The 12,616-nt window shown below is 20.9% G+C and overlaps 1 protein-coding gene across 3 annotated transcripts in view; it reads right to left on the bottom strand.

Moving 5' to 3' along the window:
• LOC122512227 (rho GTPase-activating protein 7) overlaps positions 1-12,616 on the bottom strand; it is a 317,373-nt gene that overhangs the window by 196,336 nt on the left and 108,421 nt on the right. For all 3 annotated transcript variants that reach the window (XM_043627954.1, XM_043627955.1, XM_043627956.1), the window contains one exon: positions 6,227-6,269. In XM_043627954.1, the coding sequence (XP_043483889.1) occupies positions 6,227-6,269 (43 nt within the window). The remainder of the gene's footprint in view (positions 1-6,226; positions 6,270-12,616) is intronic.

Below are 12,616 nucleotides of genomic sequence, written 5' to 3' on the forward strand. Positions count from 1 at the left end.
TATAAACATTGTTTTAAATAATTAATTTTTTCGAAGTATAATAAATAATTATGAAAATTTTATTTTAAATAATTGAATTCTTGTGAAAAACTTTATTTGTAAAAATAATTGTACCTTTCGATTAATTAATTTAAAATAGTAGGTATTAAAAATAATTGAAATTCTTCGATGAGTTTTATTATTATTTATGAAAGTAATTGAATTTTTGCTTAGAAGTTTATTAAATTATTTTTTCAAAAATTGAATTTTTATGATAAATGATATTATTTTTGAAAGTATTTGAATTATTGTAAAGAATTGAATAAAAATAATTATTTAAATAATTGATTTTTTCGAAATTTTTTTGAAAATGCTATTCTACATTAATTGATTACCTGTAGAAATTTTTTTAGCTTTGGAAATAATTGAATTTTGGATTAACTTTATCAATTTTTTTTAAATAATTGAATTCTTTTGCGAAATTTTATGAACATACTAGATTATTTTATTTCTATTTCTATTTTTTTGATTTCTTTCTTTCTATTTCTTTTTATTTTTCCTTTTATTTATTTTTCATTTATTTACCTTTTTTTATTTTGTTAATTTACTTTATTTTCTTTATTTGATTGCATTCTTTTTTTTTATTTTTTATTTGTTTCAATTGCTTTTTTTTTCTTTATTACTCAAGGTAAAAAGAAGCACTTCTCGTTTAAGATTGCTTTCTTTTTCTTTTGTGCAAAAACACATTTTCAGCTAGACTGTGCAGTTCGAATATAGAAAAAAAGAATAAATCATTTGTTCTGTGTGTGTATAGTGGAAAATTGAGGCAAAGGTGCAATAAAGTCGAGAGGGAAGATTGATAACGTCCTGGGGTATCCTAAACTGGAACAACAACCCGCGAGTTTATTCCCGTTTATCCACAAAGTCCTGACATGCACTGAAAATTATATCGACAAAATTCAAGTCTAAATTTGTCCCTCAGTAATAAAACTTTTCTCCTAAAGATTATTTATATGTCAAAAATGAAAATAAATAAATAACTTTTATATTAGAAACATTTTTTCTGCTGTAACTATTTATTTTCTAAAACAAAATAAACTGTAAATAAGAGAAAATTGGAAAATTTTTATACTCGAACTATATTATATTAATAAATATTTTTTTATATAAACAAAAATTGGGTAATTAAAGCTATTCAAAAATAAAATAAATAAAAATTTAATTAAAACTAAATGCTACACAAACTGAGCTATTTTTCAAATGATAAATTAATTTCTCCTTTCTTGGAAAATATGCAACAGTTTAAAAAAAATTAAAAGAAAGAAAAAAAGTAAGAGGTCGTGATGTATAACAAACTCGAGTAATTGCGATAACAATAGGAAATAAATTAATACGAGAGGAAAAGTAATTTTAAAAACAAGTTAATTATGAAAAATGTCGAGAGGAAATAATTAGCATATCGTTACTGTATTTATTTTATTTATATAAATAATGTAGTTATATATCACGAGGAAAAAAGAAAATAATTATTTTATAATAATGACAATTTAATTTTTAAAAGAAAAAATTTTTTATTAAATTAAATAATAAGTAGAGGACATAATTAATATAAATAAATATTTTGTTATTCGTCAATAAATATTTATTGCTACCAGTAAAAAATAATTATTTGATTTTTATTAATTTTATTATTATTTTTCAATAAATAAAAATAATTAGATGTAAATACATTTTTACAGTTTTTCTAATTCAATGAAATCACTCGTCATTGTTTTAATATTTTACTAAAAGTTGATTTGCATAGATAACTATTAATTGTTAATCTGATTCGAACTATTGTTTTCCCCCGTCTCCTTCAAATCGAGTTTCTATTTCGCGCTTTAATTCATCAGATCATAATGTGAACATCGAGAAAATTTACACTTTCATGAACGTTGATTCGAATTTAAAAAAAAAATAAATGAATGAATACGAAATAAATGAATATAGAAAATTAATAAAAATCGAAATAATAAAATAAATAAAAAACGAAAAAACGAAACAAATAAAAACAAAATAAAAATAACAAAATAATGGAATAAATGAATAAAAAGCAAAATAAAAGAATAAATAAATAAATAAAATAAATAAATGAATAGAAAAGAAATAAAAAAATGATTAATAAAAAATTATGAAATGAAGCAGAAAAATAATTTAGGAAAGGGAATAATAATAAAGAATGTTGATTTCTATAAAGAATATCGAGAACAGATCAACGCGAGAAAATCGTTCAGATGCGCTCTCACGTATTTGGAATTTTTATCAAGTATCCCACTTTTAGCGAAAAAGGATAAGAGGCGTGCTTTAGATTCTAGCGAAAGATTAAAACAAACTCTTCACTTCAAGTCACTCGTAATGAAGAAATACAGTTTTCTAATGAATTAAGCCAATTAAGCGCAGTTTGTATCGAAAAAAAGTAAGAAAACAATTAAAATATATTTTTTTCCTAATAACAACTGTAGCCAACACTTGTCAATATAAAATATTTCATTTTTGAGTTTTTAAGTAATAGTAGAAGAAATATTGCAAATAATATCGACAACAATACAATAATTAGAGAAATTACAAATGAATGCAGAAATTCAATTATTTTCAAAAGTAATAAAATTCTTCGCAGAAATTCAATTACCTATGTTCAAAAATTTTCCAAAATTCTCATCAAAATTTCAATTATCTTCAGAAATAATTAAATTCTTCTCCGAAATTCAATTATTTTCAAAAATTTTCCTCAATTCAATGTTTTTCAATATCTACTATTTTCATAAAATTTTCAAAAAGAATTCAATTATTTAAAACAAAATTTAATAAAATTTTACACAAACTTTTAATTATTTTCAAAAAATAATAAAAATTTCACAGGAATTTTATTATTTACAAATTTCTTTATAAATTTCTTCGCAATCATTCAATTATTTTCATAAATAATCATATTTTTACGTTGATTCAATTATTTTCGTAAATATTAAAATTCTTTTTAGGAATTTAATTATTTTCATAAATAATATATAAATTCAATTATTTAAAAATTTATAGATAAAATTCTTTGTGAGAATTTAATTTTAAGAAACATGCAATTATTCAATAAATTGTTATTTTTGTATTTAAATAATTGAATTTTAGTAGAATTTTCTCATAAACATTGAATTAATTTTTTTTTGAGAAACTTTAATTGCGGATTTTTTTTTGAAATTATTTCAAGTTTTTATTTTCTAATATATATTTAATTGAAGAATTTATGAATAATTGAAATTTTGTAGAATTTAATTGTAAACAAATGAATTTGAAAATTCTTAAAGAACTTTTTCAAAAATCATTAAAAATAATAGATTTATAGAAGATGTTTAATTAAAAACACGAAAAAAAATTCTATTTTGTAAAAGTTACAATTTATTGCAAAAACTCAATTATTTTCAAGAATAATAATATTCTTCGCAAAAATTTAATATTGTTCAAAAGTAATAAAATTCTTCTTAGGGATTCAATTATTTTCAAAAGTAATAAAATTCTTCATAGGGATTCAATTATTTTCACAAATAATAAAACTCATCGCAGAATTTCAATTATTTTAATGGATTTTCTCGAAAAATGTAATTATTCTTAAAAGTTTTATTGAAATTCTACAAAGAAATTCAATTATTTTAAAAAACCTTCCTATAATTTATTTATTAGAATTTAATTATTATTGTCAATACATTTTTAATTGAATTTCTTTAAAGAATAAAATTCAAATTCTTTTTCACAACTCAAATTTTTTTCAAAATAATTTTAATAAAATTCTTCGCAGAGATTTAATTAATTTCAATAATTTATCAAAATTCAATAATTTTCAATATCTACTATTTTAATAAAATTTCTCAAAAGAATTTAATTATTTAAAAAGAAATTTATTATTGAAAAATTCGTCTCAAGAATTCAATTATTTTTAAAAATAATAAAATTCTTCGCAGAAATTCAATTATATTCAAAAGTTTAAAAAAATTATCGAAAATTATCGAATTCTTGGCAAAATTTCAATTATTTTTAAAAATTGTTCTCAATTCAATCAAATTTTTTACAGAGATTCAATTATTTTTAATACAATTTTAATCTAATTTCTCATAACATGAAATTATTCTTAAAAATTTTATTGAAATTCGTCTAATAACCTACTTAAAAATTTGTTGATAAAATTCTTTAAGGAAATTAAATTTTATGAAACATTCAATTGTTCAATAAATTATTTATTTTTGTATTTAAATAATTGAATTCTAGTAGAATTTTCTAATAAAAATTGATTTAAAAATTAATTTTAGTTAAAATTTTAGATAATAATTGAATATTGAAAGCAATATAGCGTGAATTTTTAAAAATAATTGAATTTTGAAATTAATTTTTTTGAAAAAGTTTAATTGAATTTTTTTAATATTATTTAAAGTTTTTATTTTTTAATATATATTTAATTGAAGAATTGACGAATAATTGAAATTTCGTAAAATTGAATATTGCAAAGAAATGGATTTGAAAATTGTCAAAGAACTTTTTCGAAAATTATTAAAAATAATCGATTAAAAAAAGAATTTTAGTTAAAAATTCTTGGTTCGAGCCCTGTTAAAATAGAAAAAAAATGTTTAGAATAATTATTTATTTTTATCGCAATGAATATTTTATTAAAGAAGTTAATAACAATTTTAATATACATTAAACGTGCGTCCAATATACAATATCGTGCTCCCGGTTAATTATCGTAGTTCTTGTAATAGTTCTCCTTACGGTGATTCAGAGTAATTGCATTCTAAAATCGCGATCAAACCCATTCGAGCTCGAAACACTTTCAGCCAAGCAACTATTTCGACGTATTGAAATCCCGTGCAAGGTATACTGTTTTCGAAAGTTCACACGCTACCTTACGAACAAAGACGCTTCTCTCTTGTTCCAAACATTGAACACCAGTCACGTTCCGGGTCTTGAAAAAAATTTACTTTATTTATTCAAATTTTCACCCGATATCGCTTTTTCCCTATTTCAACTCTCAATGGACATGCGATATTTCTCTCCTTCTATCTCTCTCTTTTCTTTTTTTAAAATTATATTCACATTTTTTTTTATACTAGCTGAGAAAATTTCCAATGAAAGTTTGAATTAATTATTAATTAAAATTTACAATTATTAAAAATTTTGCTACCTTTTTTAATTATAGCAATTAATGAATCAGTAATTACTAATTAATAGTTAATAATTAAAATGATAATTTCTTACTTGAAAATTCGTTTAAAAAAATTTTTAATGAATTATTTATTTTGTTATTCGAATCAAAAATAAAATTTCTTCTTTAAACTTTTTTTTAGCAAAACTGGCAAAGAATTTTTTTTTTAAATAGGTATCTAATTAATTTCATTACACCCGTAAGAGCAACAAAATTGGTGCTTGTTGTTATTTTTTTTTTAAAGACTGCTATCGACTTTTGTGTCGAATGCATTGAACAAAACACATGTTTTGCAGGAATTTAATTGCTGTTTGCCAATTTTCTGTAGTTTCGATTGCCCCGTCAATTGCTTCAGTTGTAATACTGCAATTAGTCGATTTTGTCACTCTCTAACGACTCATTAAAAAAATTTAAACAATTTAAATTAATTTACACAATCAAAACAATTATTTATTTAAAATAAATATATGTTTATAATTCAATTTATATTTTATTAATTATAGTAAAATAAGTAATTAAAACATTAAACAAATAGGTAAATAAATGAGTAAATCAGTAAAATAATAATTAAATAAAAAATAGTGAAATAAATATCAAAAACAAAAAGACGAAAGAGTTTTAAAATATCATTTTAAATTGAACGAAAAATTTGAATTTAATTTTGCTCTCTGTGAAAAGAAAGGAGTAAATATATTGTAGAGAAAGAAGTGAAATAAAATGAAATGAAAAGATTGGATGATTTTGGAATGTAAAATTTCTGTACGATTGCGGAAGGAATATGCTCGAAAAGGCAAGGACTTGAATTGGTTGAGGGAAAAATTGTGAAATCTCACTGACAAGAAAAACGCCTACTCATATAATCGCGAACAACACACACGTGGGACTTGTCCCAATGTCTTGCCACGTTTTCTTTTTTCTCTCTCACTCTCTCGAAACTTTTGTTTCTTGACTCTCGGTAGTTAATCGTCATGAAGCGTGTTCGGATATGGAAATAAATTATAAATATTTTTTTCTTTTTCAACTCACCTGATAATTGACGTTCTGACTGTGACCTCGGTTGCTGTAGTACCTGTAACGAAATTTACTAATTACAAAAACGTTGAGAAAAAAATATTGAAAAACACTTAAGATTTTTTTTTTTGTTAATTTTATGGCTTCTTTTATTATTATTTTATTATTATTCTTTTTTATTATTATTTTTTTTATTTCTATTTTTATTTTATTTCTATTTTTATTAATTATTATCATTAATATTTGCATTATTATTTTATTATCGGAAGGAGATTATAAATTTATTAATATTCGTATAATTTTAATTTTTTTGTTTAATATTTCGTGTCAATTTACGATAAAAGGTACGTACCTATATTAACAGTTGATGAATATTAATATTAATAGTTGAATTAAAATTTTTATCCTTGGATAATAATACAGTGTAATTATTATTTCTATTGTTTGAATTATTTTTATTTTTATCATTTTATTGTTGGAAGCTCATTATGAATTTATTAAATAATCGTGAAATTTTATGTTTTAATTATTTTAATTTTTTAATTTTGTGTCATTTTAAAATTAAAGATACGTAATAATAGTTTTTTTTAAATTTTATAAAAATCTTTTAAAGAATTCTAATATGAAATTGTAATAGGAAATTCTTATTAAAAATTGTTCTAAAAGTTCTTATAAAAAATATTGCAAATAATTTTGCAAAAAAATTTTTATTCAAAACTATCAAAAAATTCTTATGGAAAATTCTTATGAAACAATTTCATTTGCAAAAAATATTTTTAGAGAAACAATAAAAATTAAAAAAAAGACTTTTAAATTCGTATATATTACATTGAGTCTTCAGTATTCATTTATTTATTTATTTTATTTACAACTTGATTAGAGTATAAATAATTATTTTAAGAGATTTAAACTTTTTCTTTCTTTTTGCAAGAAAAAAAAATACCAGTTGAAATTAATCATATTGAGAACTGAATGAAATTGTAAATTATAGTTTGGCTCGTTAATTTAGTATTAAAAGTGCTTTCAACTAATAAAGACTGATAAAATAATTCAGAACGGTTATTAACTTCATTAAGACATGATTGTTAATAATTTATTATCATCGACAGGTGGTATTTTATCGAAATTACATAAAAGCTATTTTAATTCTATGTTAGACCAGTTTGTTATATTTCATTTATACGTCCGTTTCAATATTATTAAATCCCCAGCTCTTTGAAATAATTTCTGCGAATTTAAACACAGAGAACATTGCGCGTTTCTTTTCTATTAATAAATCACACAAACTATATAATTTCAATTATTTGTAATTTCAAGAAAAACGAATTTATTTTGTCCAATTTTTGCAAGAGAAAGTATTTTTATAATAGTATTCAAATTTTACTGTTTCTCAGACTGAAAGAAATTTATTTTATTGAAATATGAATATTTTTATATTTTATATTATTATTTATTTTATTATATATTCTATATTTATATTAATATATTAATAATAATTTTATTAATATAAATATTGACTACTTGATAATTATCAAAGACATTTTTTCCTTTTGGTGAAATAATTTTTATTAAAATCGAAATTTTGAATTTACTTTTGAACAAATGAATGTTGAATTTAATTGAAAATTATTTGACTCGAGAAAATTGTTATTTGATAATAGTCGCGTGTAATCGATAAATTTGGTTGAAATAATTTTTCTTCCAGTGCACACTAAGTCTTATTAATTAATGACTGGAAATTACTTTAACTTATCTTGGAACGGAGTGGAAGATAAATTATTCTCACTTTATAATTTCGCCCTTATTATTTTATATGCTTATCTAAACATGACGCTAATGACAGTTTTATGAGATGCGCGCCACTCCCGAAATTATTATGTGGATCGATAAATTCGCATATTTTAAAACTTGCTAAACCTTTCTAAAATATGCATTCGTCCCAAATCCATAAAATTTTTATGACGCAGAAAAATATTCTTGATTCTTTTTTTTTTTTTTTTTAATATTTCCGAAATTCTTTGTTTTATGTACAATTTACAATAAGACAATTACAATTACAGTAAGACAATCTTTTTACTTATACAATTTTAATTACTTCATTTATAGAATTAAATTTGCATTTTGCCATTTTGAATTCCGTTTTAATTTTTATTTTTAAGTAAAAAAAGTCCATTCAGTCAGACAATTTGTAATTAAGTAAAAAAAATTATTCTAGTAAGGCAGATTGTTTTTTAAGTAGAAAAAACTGCGTTTAGTCAGACGATTTCGAATTAAGTATAAAACAATTTTTTATTAAGTAGAAAAAGGAATTAATTTTTAGGAATTAATTAATAGAACAGTTTCTATTTTTAAAATAGTAAAAATGTATTTAGTCGGACATTATTATGTTAAGTAGAAAGAGTTGTTTCGTGCGAGAGAGATTTTGTTTTCTTAAGTAGAAAAAACCGTATTCAGCCAGACAATTTCTAATCAAGCAGAAAAACTCCAAAAAGTGGAAACTTTTTGTATCTAAGTAGAAAAAACTGCGTTTAGTCAGAAATTTTTTAATCAAGTATTATTTTTACTATTTAAAAGTAGAAAAATAAGGAAACAAAAGATAAATTTTGTCAAAGTAGAGTAAATTGCATATAGTCCAAGAAACTTTAATTAGTTGTGGAAAATCACATATATACATATATATATATATATATATATATATTTAGATATTATTAAATGGAAGAAGTTGTCTGACGAGATGATGATAGTTTTTCAACTAGAACAAATCGAAATGAATGATACTTTAATTAGTTTTCAGTGGAAATTTACATATTAAGTACTAGAGAAATTTCTGAAGATAAAATTAGTTTTTTCGAGAAATTTAAAAAATATTTTTAATCTAACTTTAAATTTCAGTGGGTATTTTATTAAAATATTCTTTACTTTTATTATTATTATTATAATTACTATTTTAGTATTCTTATGCTTATATGAATTGTAATCCTTATTTTTATTATTATTTTTCTCTACTATTATTTATTGAAGTATTAAATTAAGTAAAATAATTTGCATAAATTATTTTACATTTAAAAATATTAAAATTATTTTTAATTCAAAAAGAAAGAAAACTTTAAGCCTTAATATTTTGCAGCAACTATAAATGAATGAAACGATCTATCACTTTTTCGTGACTAAAAACAAATGGTAATTAATTAATTCTCTTGATCCCGTGAATATTCTATGATTTTTATTATTAAACCGGAGCTTTTGATTGATTGGGAGGAATTTACATATAACTTGTGTGGAGATAGTTTCTCGATAAATGTGAAATTAAATTTTTCACTTAATCGATACTTGATAGACGTGTTAGGCAGAAAAAGAGAAGGAGAGAGAGAGAGAGAGAGAGAAAGAGAGAGAAAAAGAGACTGATAACTGCGTTCGATTCAAACGTCACATGAGAAGTAGCCGCTCCCATATACTATTGCCAATGATTCTTTTACAAGGATGAAGATTAACTACCATTTTCCCATGTATTCATTTTAGAGTTTAACTCCCATGATCTTTTGATTTTTCTTCTGTTTTGAATGATATTTTCCCGCTTAAACAGTGCGCGCCGCTTTTGTCGATGAGAATTTTCAGATTTTTATCATTTTATCATTCAATATCTGATTTAGTGTAAAGCGGATATTCAAATTAGTAAACATTTTCATTGTAAAATAGTTAAATAGCAATAGTTTAAGTAGAAAAAACCGCACTTAGTCAGACAATATATATAATTGATTTAAAAAAAGTTGTCTTGTGAAGTAGATTTTATTTTTTAAGTAAAAGAAACATGCGATTAGTTGGATAACTTTTTAATCAAATGGAAAAAGTTCTTTTGGTGAGACAAATGTTTATTTTTAAGTGGAAAAAGTCCATCCAGTCAGACAATTTTAATTCAGTAAAAAAGTTATTCCTGTAAGGTAGTCTTCGTTTTTTAAGTAGAAAAAACAGCGTTCAGTCAGACAATTTTCAATTAATTAAGAAAAAGACGTTTAATATAAACAGTTCTTAATTTTTATTTAGAAAAAAATGTCTAAGTAGAAAAACTGCGTTCAGTCAGACAATATATTTCATTAAGTAAGAAAAGTTGTCTATTGAAGTAGATTTTATTTTTTAAGTAGAAAAAAGTGAGTTTAATCGGACAATTTTTAATCAAGTGGAAAAAATCCAATTATTTTCTAAAATTTTAATAAATTCTTCAAAATAAACCTATTGTTTATATAAATAGCAAAATTAATCGCAAAAATTAAATTATTTTTCATAAATAATAAAATTCTTCTCAGGAATTCAATTATTTTCAATACAATTATTAATAAATTCGAGATTATATTGAATAAATTAAAGAAATTTTTCGACAAAATTCAACTATTTTCTAAAAATTTCAATAAAATTCAAGAATTAAATGTTTAATTTCAATTATTAAGACAGACGATTATTTTAAAAACTTGAAAGAAATTGTCTATATAAAATTCATTTACTTTAAAAACTATCAATTATAATTATTAAAGAAACTCCATTATTTTAAAGAAATTTTTCAAAAGAATTCTTCAAAAGAATTTAATTAAGATTCTGAAAAATTTTAATAAAATTCTTCACAGAAATTCAATTATTATCAAATTTTTTGATAAAATTCTTTGCAAGAATTCAATTATTTTCATAAATAATATAACATTTTTACAGAGATTCAATTATTTTCGTGAATAATAAAATTCTTTTTATGAATTCAATTTTTTTTATAAATAATAAAATTTTCGCAGGAATATAATTATTTGGAAACACAATTTTCATAAAATTTTTCAAAAAAAATCAATAATTTATAAAAAATTAATAAAGTTTTTCGTAAGAATTCAATAGTTTTTGAAAATTTTAATAAAATTTGCTGTAAGAATTCAATTATTTTTAAAATTTTTTATAAAAATCTTTTAATTCAATTATTTAAAAACTTTTTGATAAAATTCTCGGCAAAAATTTCAATTATTTTCTAAAAATTTTTCTCAATTCAATGATTTTCAATATCTACTATTTGAATAAAATTTTCCAAAAGAATTCAATTATTTAAAAATATTTAATGAAATTCTGCGCAAACATTTAATTATATTCATTAAATAATAAAAATTTCACAAGGAATACAATTATTTACAAATTTTTTATAAATTTCTTTCCAATAATTTTATTATTTTCATAGATAAATAAAACTCATCACAGAATTTTGATTATTTAAAAATCCAATTTTAATAGAATTTCTCGAAAAATGTAATTATTCTTAAAAATTTTATTAGAATTTTTCAATAAGAATTGAGTTATTTACAAATTTGTTGATAAAATGAATGAATTCTTCATGGGAATTCAATTTAAGGAAACATTCAATTATTCAATGAGTTATTAATTTTTGTATTTAAATAATTAAATTTTAGAAAAATTTTCTAATAGAAATTGATTTAAAAATGAATTTCAGTTAAAATTTTAGATAATAATTGAATATTGCAAGCATTAAATTAATTTTTTAAAATAATTCAATTTTGAAAAGGTTTCATATTAAAATCTTTGAAAATTAGAATTTTTACTAACAATTCTGTAAAATTAATTTTTTTCAAAAAGTTTAATTAAATGTTTTTTGAAATTTTTTGAAGTTGTTATTTTTTAATATATATTTAATTGAAGAATTTTCCAATACTTAAAATTTTTAGTAAAATTGAATTGTAAACAAATGGATTTGAAAATTGTCAAAGTACTTTTTTGAAAATTATTAACAATATAATTGTATAAAGAAAAATTTTAGTTAAAAATTCTAGAAAATAATAATTGAAAATAATTTTGAAGAAGTTGCATTAGCAAAATTCTTATTATATGAAATAATAATTTTATCAATTTGCCATCTTTAATTATTATAAAACATGAAGAAAGCGATTACTCCGAGTCGAAGACTCGGAGTGATTGATATCTTCATGTTAATAAATTTGTAGTATAATAAATTTAATAGTTAAAAATTATTAATTAAAATATTTTGTATTAAAAATTATTTGTTTAAAAATTAGTTTAAAAACTATTTAATTAGTTAAAATTTATTAGTTAACATTTCTACTAACTTATTAATTCGACGAACTAATTTTAAAGAAAAAAAATCTAGTTAAAAATTCTAGTTAAAATTATTACTGGTAAAATATTTTTTTTCAAAGAAAATATTTTTTCTTCTCAATAACAAAAAGCGAAAGTGTTATAGAAAATCGAAAACGATTTATCGCAAAACTTCTATTCTCAAATGGCTCTTTTAAAGGCGACGCAACTAAACGACTTGTTTTCTTTCGCATATGCAATTTTTGTTTGACTTGTTAATAGTGGACATAAATAAATATTGAGACAAGGTGAAAATAAAGTGTTAAATATTTG

This window comes from Leptopilina heterotoma, unplaced genomic scaffold (assembly GCF_015476425.1).
Source record: "Leptopilina heterotoma isolate Lh14 unplaced genomic scaffold, ASM1547642v1 Lhet_95, whole genome shotgun sequence".
Taxonomy (NCBI): domain Eukaryota; kingdom Metazoa; phylum Arthropoda; class Insecta; order Hymenoptera; family Figitidae; genus Leptopilina; species Leptopilina heterotoma.